Source organism: Schistocerca piceifrons, chromosome 1 (genome assembly GCF_021461385.2).
Source record: "Schistocerca piceifrons isolate TAMUIC-IGC-003096 chromosome 1, iqSchPice1.1, whole genome shotgun sequence".
Lineage (NCBI taxonomy): Eukaryota > Metazoa > Arthropoda > Insecta > Orthoptera > Acrididae > Schistocerca > Schistocerca piceifrons.
The window spans coordinates 594,938,352-594,962,089 of record NC_060138.1 but is presented as its reverse complement, the minus strand read 5'-3'; the positions used below and the strand labels follow the sequence as shown (position 1 = coordinate 594,962,089).

General features: G+C 40.9%; 1 protein-coding gene across 1 annotated transcript in view; it reads left to right on the top strand.

The window, feature by feature from the left end:
• The window catches only part of LOC124804768 (FAD synthase-like), a 106,937-nt gene that overhangs the window by 74,057 nt on the left and 9,142 nt on the right, over positions 1–23,738 (top strand). The window contains exons 9-10 of the mRNA XM_047265090.1: positions 707–880; positions 18,437–18,546. Of these exons, the coding sequence (XP_047121046.1) occupies positions 707–880; positions 18,437–18,546 (284 nt within the window). The remainder of the gene's footprint in view (positions 1–706; positions 881–18,436; positions 18,547–23,738) is intronic.

Here is a 23,738-nt window from a genome sequence, read left to right as displayed (position 1 = left end):
TCATTATTGTGAAAAATCCCTAATTACCCAGTCATTTAGACTGCACAGTAAAGTATACATTTTCATATGACTAGCTGGGTAAGTAAGTTCAAAATCAGATGAAAGAAAGGAAATAGGATCATGCCTAATAAAGGACTGTGGTGTTAAAACCAACCTGTGGGTTGACGACAGCTTTATAGCATTACTGTAAATTTGATCCTCTGTTATAGGAATTAGTTGTCTGGCACCCAACATTTACAAAGTGTATAATTAATGTAATTATGTTTTTAAAAGCAAAGAGCTAAAGGAATCATTAGAGTTTTCTGTGAGGTGGTAAATTCATCCACAGCTCCAGGTGTAAGTAAACATATTAGCACAGAGTAAGAATAAATATTTTAGTTACATCTGGGTGCATAGCCACAATGAATTACGTGACTGAAAACATCCTTCCACACTGTGATTACCTTTCAGTGGAATGAAATATCTCTTTATATTTTGATCTATCGAGTGGCAACCATTGTGGCTGAATGTTTTCCTTTGTAGAGTAAATCCTTTTCTTCTCTTATTCTCTACTAATGCTTCTGTCTGTATTACATCACTCCTAATAATGCTTTCTGGAGTATTTACAATATGTGGAAACAGATTCTTGTTGGGTATATGACAAATGCTTGCTTCAGAATATAGTAATTTTAAGTATTCAGAACAAATTCATTGTATTTCAATATAGGCCAGAAGAAGTGTGTCTTTACCTTGATGGAAGCAAAGCAGCAACTGCACTTCTCCATATGCTGTATGCTTGTATGAAGGAAGCTCATTTTGCTGCAAGAGTTGAAGCTATTTATGCAGAAGGTGAAAAGTCCAATGTGGAAGTGATGAAATTTATTAGGGAATCAGCAAAGAGGTAATTACTATTTCTCTCTCTCTCTCTCTCTCTCTCTCTCTCTCTCTCTCTCTCTCCCTCCCTCCCTCCCCCCCCTCTCTCTTCCTCTCCCTCTTCCCCCCCCCTCTCTCCCTCTCTCTCTCTCTCTCTCTCTCTCTCTCTCTCTCTCTCTCTCTCTCTCTCTCTCTCTCTGTGTGTGTGTGTGTGTGTGTGTGTGTGTGTGTGTGTGTGTGTGTGTGTTTTTTACTTCTGATAGTAAGTGCTGTGTGTGTGTGTGTGTGTGTGTGTGTGTGTGTGTGTGTGTGTGTGTATGTGTGTGTGTGTGTGTGTGTGTGTGTGTGTGTTTTACTTCTGATAGTAAGTGCTGCATCATGTAAGTTGTATATGTCATTTTGCACTTGTAACAAAACACTTATTTCAGTGTTAAAATTCAGTTGATGATATTTGACAGGGTTGAAACAGAGACAACCACTTGCAAAAGAGCATTTGTTGCATATCAGCTCATGTATAGTAATTATTCATGACTTACATTTGCTTCAAACTTGAAGTTATTTTTGTAGCACGATTAATTAAAAATAATGTGTGTTTGTGATACACAACACACTTATTTTACTATTATAGTCTCCTAAACTGTCATCAGTCACAAATGATTTGGGAGAAAATTGCTATCTCCAGTATGCTGACCCATACTGATGGAATATATGGGTGTTGAGACAAAGCTTTTGTTGTAAGTAAGCTTTGTAGCGAAGGCTGCATCCCAGTTCTATTAATCTAGCTGAGATGTGCAGAGCTCTGACTGATGGGCTTTTATTTCCAAGCTTTTCATGGGGCAGTAATGGAACTTTGAAAGTAGAAGAAAAATACTTCCATGGAGCTGTAACAACCATTGTTCTAAGAAAGTGTTGGGTTACTACTCCTACTCCTGATGAAATGTTTGTAGGTAGGGTATTTGTGGATAGTTAAAGGGCAGAATCATGCACAGATGTATTCATTGTAGTAAAGAGGGAGCAGGGAAATGTGAAAAATTATTTGTTTTCTGTATTTAAGACTGTCTGTCAGTCATCACAGAAGCTTTGAAGTCCATAAATGCCTCTCTAATAATACTCTCGTGATAGAGATCATCACACAGTGTTCCAAGTACACTAGGGTTTGAATGTGAATCCCAAGGAGATTATCCAGCTACAGGTATGTCAGACAAAAATTACTTTGGATTTGGTATTGATAGTGTCTCTTGAATATAAATAATGCAAGTTAATGTTAAAGAGATGCTGAGTGTGCATGAAGAAAAACATATCTCTTAGGTAAGGAACATAAAAAAACATCAGTGGCACACTGGGAACAACATGTGCTTTCATTCTAATATTTAATTCAACAAGCTCCCATTTTATAATAAGACAGAATTTATCTGATCCAGGCTTGTGGGTGATATGACTAAAGCACCTGCAAACTCAAGACAGAATTTTAGTGTCTCATCTCCCAATCACCTTTTGGGATAGTGACCCGACATGGAGTAGAGAGAGAACTCAGTCTTCACCAAAGAGAAGAATATACAGGGACTAAATGTGACAAGCTGAATGATGTGCAGCAGAGTGGGGAAAACTGTAATGCATGTTTTTCTAACAGAGCTCCATGGAACAGGAGTGAGACATAGTGTGTAGGTGGGAAGAGTTCGGTCAAAGTCCTCCAACCATAAGATGATGGAGCTAACATAACATCTGCTTACACCAATGTGTTTTGATCGTCACAAGTGTGCAAAACGTATGAAGTAAAAGAACTTTCATACAATGTGTCGGTGCCGAGTAACATTTCGATAAATCTTGGACTGTGCATAGAAAGAACTTTTTCACTGCAGTACAGAAGATAACCGAAAGAAATACATAATGAGACAAACAGAAATGACACTTTCATTCAAAGAGAGTGATTGCACTGAAATCACAGTGATTCCTGTACATTACAAAAGGTGGGGCATGGTTCTTCATTGAGAGTGTGCACTCCACTTGTAATACAACAGCGCAGTGCCTCATATATTTTTCAGCTACTTAATTGCTTGAGTTTGTAACCACATTTTGTAAATATGTGTACATATTAATGAATTTTATCAGTAATATGTGTTTGTGATAATGTATGTTGATAGGATAGGTAAGAATTATTCGTGTCAAATCATTGTAGTAAAAAAAATGGCCATATCAGGGAAGTTTTTATTGTATAAAGCACATAGTATATCTTTTGCATAACAATAATGTTGTTGTCATGAGTACACACAGTTGTAGAGCTAAGGCAAAGGAGGAGTTGTGCCGCAATTTTAGTGTGGAACAGATGTATGTGTTGGCGCGCAAATGCCACAATGTTTTTCATTGAAAATACTGTTGTAATACAGTATTTTGTAGCTGCGTAATAGGCACACCACTATCTTAGAAACTTTTTGCATCAGTATAGTGTGTTTAGACATTGTAATTCTGTCAGAGACAGCAAAGGACTTGGAAGAGCAGTTGAACGGAATGGACAGTGTCTTGAAAGGAGGGTATAAGATGAACATCAACAAAAGCAAAACGAGGATAATGGAATGCAGTCGAATTAAGTCGGGTGATGCAGAGGGAATTAGATTAGGAAATGAGACACTTAAAGTAGTAAAGAAATTTTGCTATTTAGGGAGTAAAATAACTGATGATGGTCGAAGTAGGATATAAAATGAAGACTGGCAATGGCAAGGAAAGCATTTCTGAAGAAGAAAAATTTGTTAATATCGAGTATAGATTTAAGTGTCAGGAAGTCGTTTCTGAAAGTATTTGTATGGAGTGTAGCCATGTATGGGAATGAAACGTGGACGATAAATGGTTTAGGCAAGAGGAGAATAGAAGCTTTCAAAATGTGGTGTTACAGAAGAATGCTGAAGATTAGATGGGTAGATCACATAACTAATGAGGAGGTATTGAATAGAATTGGGGAGAAGAGGAGCTTGTGGCACAACTTGACTAGAGGAAGGGATTGGTCGGTAGGACATGTTCTGAGACATCGAGGGATCACCAATTTATTATTGGAGGGCAGCGTGGAGGGTAAAAATCGTAGAGGGGGACCAAGAGATGAATACACTAAGCAGATTCAGAAGGATGTAGGTTGCAGTAGGTACTGGGAGATGAAGAAGCTTGCACAGGATAGAGTAGCATGGAGAGCTGCATCAAACCAGTCTCAGGACTGAAGACCACGACAACAACAGTGTGTTTAGTCAAAGAAAAAAACTTGTGGAGTCGTCAGCCTTCAGTAGCATTTTATCTTTTCCCCATAAATTCTGAGAAGGTGGTGGTAACTATAGCTGCTGATACAATATTGCACTATTACTGCAGACAATCAGTTCAAATTAAATGTGATTTAAAGTTAAATTTATGTTTTATGACAAGAGCATGCTGGCTTTCATGTATTCAAAATGGGGTTAGAATTTTAATATGTATTTTTTATATGATACTATATGCATACATCTATGTAACATTTCTACTGAAAAATAATTATTGCAATCAATGGAAGTTTTTACTGCATCTGTTCCAGAGTAGTCGTTTGTAGAGTAATAACTAAATACTAATAATTAGTTTGTATCACGATTAAGTGTGTTGTCAAACAGACAGCATTATCGTGATATACGTAACACAGTACAGTTTCTGTAACTTGTTGCTAGTACTTGATTATTATTAGCAGTCATTATGGTAACTACACTGGACTCGCCTTCAGGAGGACGACGGTTCTATCCCGCGTCCGGCCATCCTGATTTAGGTTTTCCGTGATTCCCCTAAATTGCTCCAGGCAAATGCCGGGATGGTTCCTTTCAAAGGGCATGGCCGACTTCCTTCCCCATCCTTCCAATCTATTGGGACTGATGACCTCGCTGTCTGGTCTCCTTCCTCAAACCAACCCAACCCAACCCATTATGGTAACTAACAGCATTGCATTCCAACTTAGTGTCTTTAGTGTTTGTGTCACATGTGACTTTACTTGTGAGGCAGGGTGTGTGCATTTTATCCATTTGGTGCTTTGTCTTAATTTAAATTTTTGCTTATTTTGGAGCTGGCAGCCATTTTATTCATTCTAGCCACATTCTGGCATCTAAAATTATGGCTAATACAGTGAAGCTGTAATTTGTTACTGTTTTTTACAATTTGGTCATTGGTGTATGCAGTATTGAACATTTGTGTGATAGCGATCAGGTTGTAACTATCTATATTCTGTCGGTAAACATTTCTCTTTGGATTTGATGCCTTGCTTCCACTAATAGAAGAACATTAGATAAACGTGTCACAGTAAAACCTTACATACAGCTTAGAGTCCCCCCCATGAACCATGGACCTTGCCATTGGTGGGGAGGCTTGGGAGGCTTGCGTGCCTCAGTGATACAGATAGCCGTACTGTAGGTGCAACCACAATGGAGGGGTATCTTTTGAGAGGCCAGACAAACGTATGGTTCCTGAAGAGCGACAGCAGCCTTTTCAGTAGTTGCAGGGGCAACAGTCTGGATGATAGACTAATCTGGCCTTGTAACACTAACCAAAATGCCCTTGCTGTGCTGGTACTGTGAACAGCTGAAAGCAAGGGGAAACTACAGCCATAATTTTTCCCGAGGGCCTGCAGCTTTACTGTATGGTTAAATGATGATGGCGTCCTCTTGGGTAAAATATTCCAGAGGTAAAATTGTCCCCCATTCAGATCTCTTGGCGGGGACTACTCAGGAGGACGTTGTTATCAGAAAAAGAAAACTGGTGTTGTACAGATCAGAGCGTGGAATGTCAGATCCCTTAATCGGGCAGGTAGGTTAGAAAATTTAAAAAGGGAAATGGGTAGGTTAAAGTTAGATATAGTGGGAATTAGTGTATTAGTGAAGTTCAGTGGCAGGAGGAACAAGACTTCTGGTTAGATGAATACAGGCTTATAAATACAAAATCAAATAGTGGCAATGCAGGAGTGGGTTTAATAATGAATAGGAAAATAGGAATGCACGTAAGCTACTACAAACAGCATAGTGAACGCATTATTGTAGCCAAGATAGATACGAAGCCCACACCTACCACAGTAGTAAAAGTTTATATGCCAACTAGCTCTGCAGATGACGGAGAAATTGAAAAAATGTATGATGAGATAAAAGAAATTATTCAGATAGTAAAGGGAAACGAAAATTTAATAGTCATAGGTGACTGGAACTCGATAGTAGGAAAAGGCAGAGAAGGAAACGTAGTAGATGAATATGGAATGGGAGTAAGGAAGGAAAGAGGAAGCCGCCTAGTAGAATTTTGCACAGAGCATAACTTAATCATAGGTAACACTTGGTTGAAGAATCATGAAAGAAGGTTTTATACATGGAAGAAGCCTGGAGACAGTGGAAGGTCTCAGATAGATTATATAATGGTAAGATAGAGATTGAGGAACCAGGTTTTAAATTGTAAGACATTTCCAGGGGCAGATGTGGTCTCTGACCACAATCTATTGGTTATGAACTGTAGATTTAAACTGAAGAAACTGCAAAAAGGTGGGAATTTGAGGAGATGGGACCTGGATAAACTGAAAGAACCAGAGGTTGTACAGAGTTTCAGGGAGAGCATTAGGGAACGATTGACAAGAATGGGGGAAAGAAATACAGTAGAAGAAGAATGGGTAGGTTTGCGAGATGAAATGGTGGAGGCAGCCGAGGATCAAGTAGGTAAAAAGACAAGGGCTAATAGAAATCCATGGGTAACAGAAGAGATATTGAATTTTATTGATGAAAGGAGAAAATATAAAAGTGCCCTAAATGAAGCAGGCAAAAAGGAATACAAACTTCTCAAAAATGAGATCAACAGGAAGTGCAAAATGGCTAAGCAGGGATGGCTAGTGGACAAATGTAAGGTTGTAGAGGTGCATATCAGTAGGGGTAAGGTAGATACTGCCTACAGGAAAATTAAAGAGACTTTGGAGAAAAGAGAACCATTTGCATGAATATCGAGAGCTCAGATAGGTGGAAGGAGTATATAGACGGTCTATACAAGGGCAATGTTCTTGAGGACAATATTATGGAAATGGAAGAGAATGTAGATGAAGATGAAATAAGAGATATGATATTGCGTGAAGAGTTTGACTGAGCACTGAAACAAGTCAAAACAAGGCCCTGGGAGTAGACAACATTCCATTAGAACTACTGAGAGGCTTCGAAGAGCCAAGCCTAACAAAACTCTGCCATCTAGTGAGCAAGATGTATGAGACAGGCAAAATACCCTCAGACTTAAAGAAGAATATAATAATTCCAGTCCCAAAGAAAGCAGGTGTTGACAGATGTGAAAATTACCAAACTATCAGTTTAATAAGCCACGGCTGCAAAATACTAGCACAAATTCTTTACAGATGAATAGAAAAACTGGTAGAAGCTGACCTCAGGGAAGATCAGTTTGGATTCCGTAGAAATGCTGGAACATGTGAGGCAATACCGACTCTATAACGTATCTTAAAAAATAGATTTTTGAAAGGCAAACCTAAGTTTCTAGCATTTGTAGACTTAGAGAAAGCTTTTGACAATGTTGACTGGAATACTCTCATTCAAATTCTGAAGGGGGCCAGGATAAAATACAGGGAACGAAAGCCTATTTACAGTTTGTACAGAAACCAGATGGCAGCTGTAAGAGTCGAGGGGCATGAAGGGGAAGTGGTGGTTGGGAAGGGAGCGAGACAGGGTTGTAGCCTATCCCCGATGTTATTTGATCTATATATTGAGCAAGCAGTAAAGGAAACAAAAGAAAAATTCGGAGTAGCAATTAAAAGCCATGGAGAAGAAATAAAAACTTTGAGGTTCACCGATGACATTATAATTCTGTCAGAAACAGCAAAGGACCTGGAAGAGCAACTGAATGGAATGGACAGTGTCTTGAAAGGGGGACATAAGATGAACATCATCAAAAGCAAAATGAAAATAATGGAATGTAGTCGAATTAAATCGGGTGATGCTGCGGGAATTAGATTAGGAAATGAGACACTTAAAATAGTAAATGAGTCTTGTTATTTGGGGAGCAAAATAACTGATGATGGTCGAAGTAGAGAGGATATAAAATGTAGACTGGCAATGACAAGGAAAGCGTTTCTGAAGAAGAGAAATTTGTTAACATTGAGTATAGAGTTAAGTGTCAGGAAGTCGTTTCTGAAAGTATTTGTGTGGAGTGTAGCCACGTATGGAAGTGAGATGTGGATGATAAATAGTTTAGACAAGAAGAGAATAGAAGCTTTCGAAATGTGGTGCTACGGAAGAATGCTAAGATTAGATAGATAGATCACATAACTAATGAGGAGGTATTGACTAGAATTGGGGAGAAGAGAAATTTGTGGCACAATTTGACTAGAAGAAGGGATTGGTAGATAGGACATGTTCTGAGACATCAAGGGATCACCAGTTTAGTACTGGAGGGCAGCACGAAAGGTAAAAATCGTAGAGGGAGAACAAGAGATGACTACACTAAGCAGATTCAGAAGGATGTAGGTTGTAGTATGTACTGGGAGATGAAGAAGCTTGCACAGGATAGAGTAGCATGGAGAGCTGCATCAAGCCAGTCTCTGGACTGAATTCCACAATAACAACAACACTTTAGAGTATAGGTATGTTGTAACTAACGGCAGTGCTTGCTCTGCAATGTGCTCCACAAGGTTTGTTAGGAGTTCTTGTGCTAGGGTGCTGGATTCCTCCCCAGTGCCATTGACAACTGCTGAATGGTCATTGCTGCATGAGAATGTGCTGCAATGTATCTCCCAAATGCAACCCTTATGTGCTCATTGGGATTTAAGTCTAAGGAAGGAGAAGACCAATCCATTATCTGAATATCCTCTCATTGGAAGGAGTGCAGCATCGCAGTGACATTAACTGGTGAGTGTACCACTGCATTCAAAGATTTGGAGGTCAGTGCACCCATGCAACATTATGCTTCTTCACACCATCAGACCTGGACCATCTTCATGTTCCACAACATTCCTGGGTGCATTGCGTGGTCTTACTTTTGACATATGATGTTACATTGATTTCGAACATTATTATTTTGGTGGTCCAGGTACTGTTGTGTGGCAAGTAAAATGTGCATGGCCGCATTGACCTCCAAATGTTTGAATACAGTACACTCACCAGTTAACATCATTCTGACATTGTCCTCCTTCCCTATGTGCATCCTTTCAGGGGGTATATTCAGCCCTGACTTTATTTTTATGGATGACAGTGGGGCGACCAATTGAATGGCACTGGTGGAAGAGCTCTTAGAATGAGAGAACGTTCAATGAATGGACCACACTGACTGTTTCCTGACTTAAATCCCATGGAACTCATGTGGGTTGCATTTGGGAGAACTATTGCAGCATGCACACATACACCAATGACAATCCAGCAATCATCAACTATGCTGGTAGAGGAAAGGAATGCCCTACCACCAGAACTCTGTACCAACCTCGTGGCCAGCATGAGAATATGTTGCAGAGAATAGTGATCACACACTGTATTAAGAACTGTATCCCATCTTTTGTAATGTCCATGAGACTGTGTTAAATCACAGTGACCTTAGTATAATTAATGCTTTCAGTAAAAATGTCACTTCTGTTCATCTCGCTGCATATTTCTTAGAGTTACCTTCTGTACTATAGTGTAGTAGTTCTTTCTGTGTATTGGTCTAAGCTGAATCAAGCAATGTTACTTGGCAGTGAAACAGTATTTTCCAACATTAATTTAAGTTTTATAGGACTGACAATATAGCCAACCAATGTATAAGGTCATATCTAATCAAAAGAATGCAGAAAGTTGTAGTTAGTAATACAACCAATGTAGTCCAGGGACATAATTCTGGCTGGGGAGAAATCATATATAGGGTTCCCAAGGGCTCAGTCTTAGATCCACTATTGTTCCTCATGTATGTAAACTGTCTTCCATCTAATACACAACAAGCAGTCTTTGTCTTTAAATATGTCTGCTTGTGTCTGTATATGTGTGGATGGATATGTGTGTGTGCGAGTTTATACCCGTCCTTTTTTCCTCCTAAGGTAAGTCTTTCCGCTCCCGGGATTGGAATGACTCCTTACCCTCTCCCTTAAAACCCACATCCTTTCGTCTTTCCCTCTCCTTCCCTCTTTCCTGATGAGGCAACAGTTTGTTGCGAAAGCTTGAATTATGTGTGTATGTTTGTGTTTCTTTGTGTGTCTGTCGACCTGCCAGCACTTTCATTTGGTAAGTCACATCATCTTTGTTTTTAGATATATTTTTTGTGGTGTCACCGCCAGACACCACACTTGCTAGGTGGTAGCTTAAATCGGCCGCGGTCCCATTTAGTACATGTCGGACCCGCGTGTCGCCACTGTGTGATTGCAGACCGAGCGCCACCACAAGGCAGGTCTCGAGATACGATATATCACTCGCCCCAGTTGTACGACGACTTTGCTAGCGACTACACTGACGAAGCCTTTCTCTCATTTGCCGAGAGACAGTTAGAATAGCCTTCAGCTAAGTCCATGACTACGACCTAGCAAGGTGCCATTAACCGTATCTGAAGATAGTCTTATTTGTATTATCAAGAGCGATGTACCAAAGGACTATATAAAAGTTAAGTATTCGAGGAGCTGCATACTTTTCTTATTAGAATTCACTACTTATCCTGTTCCAGAATTCACGCCCGTCTGCGCTAGATAGCGTGCATTTAGGCCGCCTCTATCTACAAGGTGTTGGCACATTTCCCAACACATCATTTTTCCTACATGGAATGTTTCCCTCTATTATAATCATACAGTGTACAGCTTTAATTATTTAAGTATTGTCATTGTGGAAGTGGAAGTAACTTAGGAACTTACAGATGTTTTGGTATTTATGAAGCTATTTGAGTCTCAGTGGGGAGTAGGAATTCTCTGTGAAGAGCTCTGTTACCATCATCAGAATTTTGTTCCTCATTTAAAAAAAAATAAAGCCGATACAATTTGGAGAGAACTTTTGTATATTAATTTCTTCATTCATCAAGAAGTATTGTATGTCAAAAACGAGAAATTTAGGTATTAAGTGAAAATTGTGTGGTGAAATGTATAGACTTTGTGTTACATCATGGTGTAAATTGCTTCCAGTTCAAGGAACTGCTGAAGAATCAAGAATCAGAATATAGAGTGGGTACACTTTACCACAGCACAGTTTGATGGCGTAGCCATTCATGATGTTTTCTTTCCCTTTAGGAGAGAAAGCAGTTTAGTGTGTGAATAACGAAAAATATATAACAGGCATAGCTTTCCTGGCATAACATTTATGCAGTTAAACAAATTGAATACACTGTATGGCAAAAGCAGCTAATAATTAATAAAAGAAAAAGTCCAAATGTTCACAGAAAGATGCAAAAGAGCAAATGAAATTTAACATTCTCAATCTGATTGATCAAAACTTACTTGAAGGTACCACTTTTGCTGATTATCATGCTAAATTAAACCAGCTCATAAAGTATATAGCACAGCGTTCTTGGCTTCATCCTTACAGATACGAGTAAAATAAAAAGCAAAGGAAGATAAATTTCTTAATACACAACACTGAACTTACACTTTACTTTAAACCAGCAATCACTTTGATGCATGATATTTCACAACATTTCCAATCCATCTGAAGAAACTGTGAGCTTTTAGAATCTCAGTATAAAATGCAATGTTATCATGACAGAACTGTCTGATAGCATCTCTTCCACTTTGTTCAGTGTAGTATTACACCTGGAATATGTTGGTGGCTATAGCACAATCCTCACCAACTGCGGTTGGCGGCTTATAGGATGATGGTATACAAACCCATTTGATTGATCACTGCAACTGATAATTCTCCTTGGAACAGCAAACACTTCATAATGACATCGCAGTATTTATGTTGTTAAGAAAAATGCTGTAAGATTCTTTTGTACATGCATGCATGCATGTCCAAAGGAACAGACACTGTGGCGACTACAGCCATTATGAAATGCAGGAAATGTATTTGTGGTTGCAAATACGGACAGCCATCAGCTGTATAAGGAATGACGACAATGAAAATTTGTGTTGAACTGGGATTCAAAACCTGGGTTTCCTGTTTTGCATGAGCAGTCGACCTTAACTGTTTTGGCTATCTGTGCATGACCCAGGCCTAAACTTCCATACATCATCATTCCTGCATCACAATTTGTACTCGAACACCCATTATATAATTCCCGTGCAGGGGAAGGTATTTTACTCTACAGTTGCTGCCTGCAGTGCCTATATTGTTAAGAAGAACAGTGCAGTGTTCCTTTCCTAGTCGATTGCAGGGATGTGTCTTCTGCTACATAACAAGCTGCAGTTAGCCTCCAGTCATTCCTAACTGACATACACCTTACCCTGTTACCTTCTATTCCCTGACTTTTTTTTAATAATTTATTCCTAACAACTTCCAGCTGTCATAGCAATTTTCTTTTATCCCCCCCCCACCCCTGACCCCACCCCTCTTTTGTCTGTGATTTAAAACTTAATTGGTTTCTCCTTTATTTCTGCTGTACCAAGTATAAAGGGCCAGTGACCTGAATGTGAGCAGTCCAGGCAGCACTTTGTGGCTGGCCAGCAGCCTCTTCAGCAGGTCCAAGAGTGGTGAGTGGATCTCTACTTCTCGCATCCACGGGGGCTCAGCATTCATTTGCTGGATATGTTCTTGGTAACGCTGGAGCTCTTGAGCTGGGGACTAGTAAGCACTGCCACTTCTGTCACTGTAAGCTCCGGGCATGCTTCAGTGACCAGTGTGTGGCGCGACAGTGGGACGTTATGTGTCATCGGGATCCGGTATACTGGCTTGCCTGTGTGGATTGTGAAGATGGTGAAAACTGCTCTTAAAAAAACACTCAATCTCAAGGCATGCTGCACTTCAATGAGATGCATGGCTGTTGAGGTAGAGCAATCATTAGTGGGCAACCTCTGGGGAAACAGTCGCAACTCAATTGTATAATGCTTACTCAAGCAAGTGGACCTTTATATCCCTGCTGCTTATGGGAACAAGATGGAACCCTCAAAATTATCTCCTCCTCCCAGTGGAACAGGTGGGCTTCAGAGGAGGAGGAGGAGGAGGAGGAGGAGGAGGAGGAGATTAGTGGTAAATGGTAAATTCCTATGGGACCAAAGATTAGTGTTTAATGTCTCGTTGACAATAAGGTCATTAGAGGCAGTGCACAAGCTCGGATTAGGGAAGGATGGAGAAGGTAAGCAGCCATGCCCTTTTGAAGGAACCATCCCAGCGTTGCCCTTAAGTGATTTATGGAAGTAACAGAAAACCAAAATCAGGATGGCTGGATGTGGGTTTGAAATATCATCCTCCAAAATGTGAGTCCAGTGTGCTAACCACTGCACAACCCACTCAGTGAGGGTGGGCTACTGGTAGGTTATAATGCACATTATAACAAGAGGGCTTCCATACTCAGGAATATCTCAGAATTCTAGATTCTGTTGTAACAGACTAGCATGTGCTACTCAGAATGTGTTTTTAGTAGTTGAAAGGAAAGAAGGAAGATTTGAAAAAGTTGCACCTTTTTACATGCTAAAGGCTTTAGAAGGGATTGCCAGTACATTAAAATCTGTTAAGTGGTTGCAAAATGGGTCATTGTTGGTTGAAAGCTCAAGTTCTCAATAATTGGCAAATTTGCAGAAAGCCAAAAGCTTTGGGGAATATGCCATTGAGCCTGAGCTCCTTACCACTTTGAACTACAGCAAAGGTGCTGTGATATGCAGGGGTCTGGTGGACATTCCCAAAGATGAATGGGTCAAAGAAGGCATTGTTGACACCCAAAGTATAATGAAAAGGGTAGCTGGTGATCTGATTAAGGCAGACTTGCTTGTACTTACTTTTAACAACATGAAACTATCAGAGTGCATCAAGGTAGGCTTCCTTAGCTTAAGCATGTAGCTTTACGTTTCCAACCCAGTGGGCTGTTTCAAATGCCAGCTCTTTTGGCACACTACTCTTGGGTGTAATGGAAAAGTCACTTCTAACAAATGTGGCAAAGCCGCCCACAAAGGAGTTGCTTGTTCATCTCCTTTCAAGTGTGTGAACTTCTCTGGGGATCACCCTGTTTGTAGCAGGGCCTGCAGCGTGTACCTTGAGGAACATAAATACAAGAATTTAAAACTACGGAGTGCATTCCATTTGGTGACGCCAAAAAAGACTTATGTCATACTGCCCCCACCCAGCCTCCCCCATGTTCGCTATCTCCTTTGATTCTGTTCGTAAACAACCAGTTCAGGAAACCAATGCTGCTACACAAATGCAAGTTGCTAGTGTCAGTACTAGTACCTGTGTTTGTCAATGCACTTGTGCTGCCGCAATTACTTCAGAACCTGCACCTCCCCTCAAAACATCAGAAAAGGGCATGGTTGCTGAAGTTGTATAGTTTGCTGTCCCTCCAAAGGCTCAGATTTGTCCACCATCCAGCACTGTCACTTCCACTTGCACAATTGTGGGTCTGAAGCATTGACAAGCAAACAAATCAAAGTCGGAAGCAAAGAATCAATTGCTGATGGAGAAGGGAAGTAAGCAGTCTTACAATGTTGATGTCACTCTCTCTGATGTCTTTTGTGATTCAGCCTGGCGCGCAGATCTCACACCAAGAATGGGTCTCCACCCTCTAAGGTATCCCCTCCCCAGCAGAATGACAGGATAAAAGTGCAACTCCAGTGATAATTGGCTCCCATACTACAGTGCAACATTACTGGATTCAGGACACATGGAGGAAATGAAACTGCTTGAACAGGAGCACCCCCTGTGCTTGTGTTTGCAGGAAACACATTTTAAAGCATCTGATACCCCATTATTATGGGGCTATACTCTTCAACGAAATGGTGACCTGACAGAGATAGGGCCAAGGAAGGAGTCATTGTGTTTGTTGATAATGCACACGACCCCTCTGCTCTCCCCTTGGTTACTTACCTGCAAGCAGTTGCAGTTGAAATTCATGTGCATCGGAGAATCACTGTTTGCTCACTGTACTTACCTCCACAAGATTTGTAAGACTCTGTGGCTATCACGGATCTTATAGAACAACTCGCCCAACTGTTTGTCATACTGGAAGAGCAGTGCCCATCATGTTTTGTTGGACTCGACCTCTGCTTGCTTTTGGGGTCAAATTTCTGAGAGCCTTGTGATGTCTCGCAAGCAGTGTATCCTCAACAGTCATTCCCACTTATTTCTGTGCTGTTAGTGGGTCATCCTCGGCCATCAGCCTCTCTTTATACTCTCCAACCCTTGCGGGTTGTGTTCAGTGGTAAGTCACTGATGGCCTTCATTCCAGTGACCACTTCCTAATCTGGATTCACGTACTGGATGAAGCTCTGCCTGCATGTATGTGGCCATGATGGATGTTCAGCAGAGCCACTTGGATGTTGCTCAGCAAGTTGGGTATGTTTGAACACTATGACAGCATCCATGAGTGGATGGACCACATGACCCAAGTAACCCACTGTGCCACTAACTTCTCTATCCTGAGTCCTCTTGTCATCCTAGGGGATCACCTGCCCCTTGGTGCACTGATAAGTGCTGGGCAGTAATCCGGGTCAGGCATGCAGCTGTGTGATGGTTTAAGTGCTGCCCGATGGCGGAAAACCTCACAGCTAATCATTTAGCAAGGGCCAAGGCTATATGCATCATCATGGAGAGCAAGAGAAGGTCATGGGAAGCGTTCCTGAACTCTGTCAACTGTCCCACTTGTTGCGCTACAGTATGGAAAGCCATGAGGACGATTTCCGGTAAAGGTAGTTGGTTACCCATAGTGGCGTTTTTGAAGCAGGAGTTTCTCCAAACAACTCCTGGAGACATCACACAGACAAGGGCAGAGCATTTTGCAATGACCACTGCCAGATGAGATCCAGTGTTCTGTCATTAACATGCCATCATAGAAAGGTATGAGTTGGACTTCAAGTCCAAAAATTCGTAGTCCTCCAACTGCCTGTTCTCCATGTGGGGGCAGAATTTGGCACTGTCTGTGGCTTATGATACTGCACCCGGTCACGACCAAATCCATTGCAGCATGCTGTAGAATTTGAAACCAGTGTCAAAGGAAGTCCTCTGAAAATGTTATAATTTTATATGGGGGACAGGCTACTTTCCCAGCTCATGGAGGGAGATAATTTTGTACCTCTCCTCAAACCAGGAAAGGTTCGATTGTGTCCCAGTAGTTACCAGAGCATTGTCGTAATGAGCTGTGTAGGAAAAACCTCTGAGCAAATGGTCTGTATGTTAAGAGTCCAGGTAGCTCCTAAGCTGCTCTCAGTGTATTTTCAGGAGATGTCGATCCACTGTCAACAGCCTGATCCTGCTGGAGGCAGCTATCCAGCAGGCTAGTAGCTACTTAAACAGCATTGTATATTCTTTGACTTCAGTATGGCATACGACACTACTTGGAGACACAGTATTCTAGAGGAGCTCCACCAATGGAGTTTTCTTGGCTGTCTCCCCATCTTCATTCAGGCTTTTTTTATCAAAGCACCTTTTTATATTTTCACTCTGCAGCGGAGTGTGCGCTGATATGAAACGTCCTGGCAGATTAAAACTGTGTACCGGAGTAATACTCGAAGTCGAGACCTTTGCCTTTCATGGACAAGTGTTCTACAAACTGAGCTCGCCAAGCATGATTCGCAATCCGTCCTCACAGCTTCAGTCCTGCCAGTACCTCATCTCCTACCTTCCAAACTTCACAGAAGCTCTTCTGTGAATGGGTAAGTAGGCCGTGTGGGAGTTGTGCAAAGTGTTTGTTGGAGTCCCTTGGTGTGGGATACGTACGGACTCAAATCTGGCATTTTAACCAACTGTCATCTGGTTACTGCAGAGGCCCAGAATAATTTTAGATTTAGTGCAGTACATGAGAGATTGCACTCCTGCTTCTGTTTTTAATACAATATTTTCCCATATTTTAAATGAGCAACAAAGTTATGTTGCAGTATTCACAGGTTGGTCTGAAAAGGGGGAATCTGAAGGCTGCCCTTGTTTTCCTGTATTGTGTCCTCAAGATTCGGTTGCCTCTAGAGTGTTGAATTATCTGTGATCTTGAGGGCACTGGAGCAGATGAGATGTGCCGGGTCTGCTAAATTCCTCATCTGTTTAGAGTCCCAGAGTGACCTTCAGTCTCGCAACAGTTGTATGCAGCCGATAAAGTATGGTAGTCCATTATATCCAGGATACCCTTCTCCATTTATAAAGACTGGGGGAGAAGGTGTCTTTCTGCTGGATGCCAGGACACACGAGTATTGGAGGGAACGAAAGAGCAGATGCACCAGATAAGGGGGCATGTCATGATCCTCAGTTCAATGTGCCATTCCCACACTTGCTATCATTATGCTGTTGAGGTCCAGAGTCATGCATCACTGAGAAGGTGAGTGGCTGGAAATGACAGACAGTAAACTCCATCCAATAAAGCGCACAACATGGCTGTGATGTACCTCCTTCCAGCCACTTAAGTGGGACGAGCTTCTCCTTACTTGACTCTGCATAGATCATAGTCCTATGATGCATGGCTTCCTCCTCCGGCAAGGGGACCCTCCTATGTTTGTGCTTGTGGTGTACAGATCACTGTGTGCCACATTTTATTGGCCTAAATCCAACAATAGAAGCTCTGTAATTGAGCCTGTCAGTAACTTAACATGCCCTATTTATAGTAAAAAGCAATCTACCTTTCCTTACACTTTATTAGACAGACAGACAGGGCAGTGACAAATTTGCTGAGAGATCTGCCCTCAATTTTAAGTGACATTTAAATGATTGTGATCAGAGTTTTAAGGTTTTCTGATAGGTCCTATTTGTTTCCAAATGTTTAGTGAGGGCACTCCATCATCAGCCCACAAGTGGCCCATCGGGACCATCCGACCGCCGTGTCATCCTCAGTTGAGGATGCGGATAGGAGGGGCGTGTGGTCAGCACACCACTCTCCCGGTTGTTACGATGGTTTTCTTTGACCGGAGGCGCTACTATTCGGCCGAGTAGCTCCTCAGTTGGAATCACGAGGCTGAGTGCACCCCGAAAAATGGCAACAGCACATGGTGGCCCGGATGGTCACCCATCCAAGTGCCGGCCACGCCCAACAGCGCTTAACTTCGGTACCAGTGTATCCACTGCGGCAAGGCCATTGCCAAATGTTTAGTGAGATGTTCTTAATTTACACCCTTTAGTTTTGTAAGTGGTCTGCAGTCACCTTTCACTGTGCCTTTCTTTTAGCTCCTCTGTTGTAACTTTCACCCTTTCTCTCCATAGTGTAAAGGCATTTGAGGTCAGTGCGAGTGAGGTGGGAGTGAATGAATGAGTATTATTCTATAGGTTTCCTCCTCACTGTTTGAAAAAAATTTTAGGCATTTTATCCACATTCGTTTCTTTCAGTGAGTGTAAGGACACTGATAACCTTGCCATTGAGCATGTGTAAGCTCCAAACACCGGCGTATTAAACACACGTGCCATTAACTTGTAGAATTCTTGAGAAGTATGTTGTCGATAAAAAAATTGCCATTCCTTTGGTGATTTCCGACAATGCAAATTGTCTGTAAATTCTTAGGCGGATTTTACAAGAAATGTTAAGTCTTGTGTATTATCTAATTTGAGATGCACTTTTGTTTTCACAGGTATGATGCCAACTTTCAAGTTCTTAATGGAGATTTTAACAAGGCCATGAAATCACACATATCAAAACATAAAGGACTGAAAATTCTAGTTGTTGGTTATTCTCTTGAAGGTAACTTCATATTTGCTGTATGTAGCTGTTAAGATATAAACAAATGGAGCTGGATTGGAGCCTTTGTTTAAAAAAGTTTTAAAATTTATGTCAAAAACATATATTGAAAAAATCTAGAAATTGGAAATGATGCAGAAGTAGACTGAAGTATGTATTTACATTTTAAGAAGGCTTCTATGCTTGCAGCATGCAAATACCTGATATTTGTGACAATTATCTGTGTAATCTTACTGATATTAAGTAATTAGTGCACCTGAGGAACCAGCAGCTTTTTTAAGGGTAGCATCTTTACTATTAATTGCACTATATCAAATTTGGCCTCTGTAATTACAAATGATCTGATAACTAAATTAATTTTTAACACAGAGCAGAGAATTCGTGTTACTTTAGCATTGTTTGATGTGTAATTGGTGTATACTACAAATCCATGTGTCCAGTTTTCAGTGTTGCATCGTTGTTTGGAGTCCATGTGAAACTGTAGATCCTCCTGTAACTGGGTGGGTAAGTTGGTTTGAAAGGCAGACAAGGGCATACCATTTCCAATAGGGCCAGGTCTAGTAAAGCATTGTGTTGTTCAAACTCATTTTTGAGTTGACAAGGGCTTTACCTTTTACCTTCCAGACATGTGAATGTTCTCATTCACTGTGGAATTCATGATATAAAATGAATGTAAACAAGTACAGCAACAACAACAGTAACAGTTTATACATATAATGACATGATCTTTGGGAAATTTAGTAAATCAGTGTATTTTAACTGTTGTTCTTTCTGCTTTGTTGATCACTTTTTTGCTTCTCTTAGCCGCAAGATATAGCCTGGGCTAATGGTGTAGGTGATTTGTTAGCAACCTCAAGTCTGATAACTAGGCCAGGATTTCTCCATTAAGGTGTAAATAGCAAACGCACTGGACAAAATATTAGTCAGCCCCAGCAGACATCACACTGATAACATTTAGCAGTTCCTCTAGCCTTAACAGTGGCCTTAATTCAAAAAGGAAGAGAATTCAGCCTTAACAAAAGGAAGAGGGTCCGTAAGTTTCTTCTGATATGCAATATGCAGTCGAGGCCACGTATTGGTGATTAGGTTTCGTAAGGCTACCAAATTCCTGGGACATTGGTTGCTATTTATCACCCATTGTTCCAGAGAGACCCAGACATTTCTAATGCCTTAAGACTGGACAGTTTAGCAAGTCAGTCAAGGTGTGAGAGGGTGCCTGAATGTTGGTCAAACCATGAATGTGTGTATGCGGCCCTATGAACCCAGCTGTTGTCATCTTAGAAGATGAGAGTGTCTACAGTATACTCATCATGAAGGGGGAAAACAAAAGGCAGCACTTGGCCACTGTGACTGTTGAAATAAACACCCTTGTTGATGCTCACATCAACATGAATGAGTGATCCCCATGTTGTGGTGTAAAAATAACCCCAATTACCTTCGAGACATATAATCTGACAGGCCAGTGCAAAAGTTCAAAATCTGCATGCTTGCAATTGCCTGATCTGAAAACTTGTGTCTGTAACTCCTACAGGTAGAATAGTTGTGTATCCCGCAGTTTCACTATATGCAATAATGTGCTTCCGTTAAAACAGTCTTGTAATTGATATTTCAGTGAGTAGAGTGGTAGGAGCTAAATATCAGTTCTTTTTTCGGGGCATCACATGCTCAGTGTGTTTCTGATTTGTAAGTACATACAGATCAGTATCAGGCATAGCAGGTTACAAGGGATGGTGGGGGGGGGGGGGGGGGGGGAGGGGGGGGTGGCACTCATAAACTAAAGATTTCGTCACCTGTTGTGCCTCCTAAAAAATACACTGATGGAAAAAGAATCACAAAACCAAAAAATAATTAATGTAGAGTAATGAAATTTTTGGATTACATTTGTCTGTGTAACATATATAAGTGATTAACATCACAAGGTCAGAGGTTAATGTAAGCACAAGATAAGTCATTACAAATTTGAAAAGCTAGTACATTACTAACCAATGTAAGGGTTGCCAGAATGTTGAATGCAAGCATGGAAACATGCATGTGTTGAGTTGTATGGGTGCTGGATATCAGTTTGTGCGATGGAGTTCCTGCCTGTTGCACTTGATCGGTCATTACAGGGGGGTTAATGGTGTTTGTGGATGACACTGGAGTTGTCATCTGATGATGTCCCGTATGTGCTCAATTGAAGATATCTGATGATCCAGCAAGCAGGCGAAGGCAACATGCGACATTCTGATAGAGCATGTTGGATCACAGCAGTGGTATGTGGGTGAGCATTATCCTGTTGGAAAACACCCCTTGGAATGCTGTTCATCAATGGCAGCACAACAGGTTAAATCACCAGATTGACGTACATATTTGCAGTCAGGGTGCTTGGAATAACTATGAGAGTGCTTCTGCTGTCATACAATATCACACCCTTCATCATAACAACAGGTATAGGTCCACTGTGTCTAGCGCACAGACAGGTTGGTTGCAGGGCCTTAACTGGCCTCCTCCTAACCAACAGATAACTATACCTGGCCCCGAGGCTGAACCAGCTTTCATCAGAAAACACAACAGACCTCCACCCTGCCCTCCAGTGAGCTCTCACAAATTTTGACAGTTTGGGGTCAGTGGAATGGTTGCTACAGAGCATCTGGCTCAGAGCTGTCCTGCATGTAACAGATGTGTAACAGTTTGTTGTGTCACGGTGGTGCCAACTGCTGCTCAAATTGCTGCTATAGATGTAGTACAATGTGCCAGAGCTATATGCTGAATATGATAGTCTTCCCTCTTGGTAGTGCCATGTGGCCACCTGGAGCCCGGTCTTCGTGCGTCCATACATTCTCCTGACCACCACTGCCAGCAGTCATGTATGGTGGCTGAATTCCTGCTAAGTCTTTCTGCAGTATTGCAGAAGGGCATCCAGTTTCTTGTAGCCCTATTACAGGAACTTGTTGAAACTCAGTGATGTGTTAATAATTATGTCCTTGGCACCTTAAGGTGTTCCTAACCTTAACTCACCACATCCAATCTCAAATGTAACTAATGCTCATGACTGTTACAGTATGTATTTAAAACAAACCTGATTTGCATCCTCACAATGGCACTACTAGCTGCACTCTTATGTGACAAGTGTGATATTTTAGTAGACATCATCTTTCAGGTGTAGAAATATGCCTACCAACTTTCATTTGTGTCATGCAACTCCTTCTTGGTGCTTTGATTTTTTTTATGTCAGTGTAATTGGGCAAGTAAATAAGCAAAGCAACACCAGTTTCTGAAGGTAGCCTTTTGTTAAATCATTTACTTTCTGTGTAAAAAATTGAAAACACTTTTTGTATTCACAGTCTTTAGGGAAGCTGTATTGTTATTAAATTTGATTCTTTTCTACAGTCACACCTCAAGGCTTCATAATGAAATGCCATCTTTTCATGGTAGGATTTATGATGCTTCAAAATCAAGTAACCCGTGGCACTTAAGCAGAAGAGTTTCAAATTAAAAGTGTGGTCACTGACTACTTATCATTAAGTGGGATGTAAATCATGTGTTCCTGTGCACAGCATGTGGCAAACATACTGAAATTGTTCCTAAAGTTGTAAGGAGAGCTATGTCTCACTTCAATCTGCTGTAAACATATTTTATATAATGTGCAATACACCATACTACATCATGTTAGAAGCTGTGCTTGCATATGATACCAAATTCATTGATGTATTTTGTATTTATCTTTTGTAAATGGGTTATCAAGTTAATCACAGACACAGTAGAAGTTATATTGCATAAACAGTTCTTTTCATTTGTGAATTTGTCTACAGGCAGGCTACTGCAGATACAGCATTATATTTATACGCAGCATAAACCATTCAAGTTGTAACACTTCTACTATTTCATAATCAGTCTGAAACATCGAAACAAGATTTCTTGCACACCATGTTTATACTCTGATTGAAATTACTTGGTGACTGACATTTCAACATGCAATGTTGTGTGTGTTGCAAGTTACATTTAGCACATTGTGATGCGTGGCTGGCTGCACATCAGCAACACTGGATCCCCCCTTCCATTCCCTCCACCCCACTATTGCAATCTATCAATCACAAAATAATTTTAATTTAAGTATAGCAGACAGGCAAGTATTTTGACATAGGTTAACACTAGAAACTTTTTGTGCCTACATATAGACGCAATTTTGTTACAGGAGAACCATATAATTTTTTGATAGTTTTTTAGTAGTGTGTGATAGATTGTGGGAAGAGGAATATAATGATGTAGCAAATGCTAATAGTTACTGTAGAACATTTTTGGGAAAAAAGAAACAATAACCAGCACCATGTTAATTGATTTTCCTGCTTGAAATTACTGACAGTGGAGGTTTCATAGAAAACTATATTTTCTTCTGAATCACAGTATCTGCTACACTGGGTGTTGTTACTAAGATTAAAATGTCCTTTTATTCTGTGTTCTTCACTACTTATTCATGGGATACTATGTGAGTGCTTCTGCTCATGAGACTGACATGGGTAGTTAACAGGGTGCAATATGGAATATTTTTTCAGTTGATGGGAGCTTTATGCATTGCGTTAGTTGAGCCATTACAGGTAACACTTGGAATTCTCCACTCAATCTCCAGATAACATGAAAAAGCAGCTGAAGAGAGAATAATATCATGAAGTGCTGAATTTAATAGGAATACAGGCCACAAGCAAGCAGCAAATCCACAGTCTGATTCTCCATCTGTGGAAGATATAATGTGATGATGCCCACACAGTGAGACACACCTATAGCTTTCTCCCAGATATAAAACAGAGACTGGGAATGAGGCACCTGAATCCCTCAACAGGCCTGACACATTCTTGCAAAGCCACAGCCCTTCTCTGCCTGCTGGCATCAAATTAGTCAAACAAAAACCTCCAGAGTGGTGCTTGTGGTGATGGAGGCACGCAAGAACATATTATCTAGAAAGTCTTCCTGTATGCCGATGTTGCTAATGTTGATTGGCAACAACTGAATCGGCTCTGAGGACTTGAGTCAAAGGGATACTGTGTTGAAACTTTCTGGCAGATTAAAACTGTGTGCCAGACTGAGACTGAAACTTGGGACTTTTGCTTTACAGAGGCAAGTGCTCTACCCCACAAACAGCGAAGGTCCCGTATTCGAGTCTCGGTCCAACACACAGCTTTAATCTGCCAGAAAGTTTCATATCAGTGGACACCTCACTG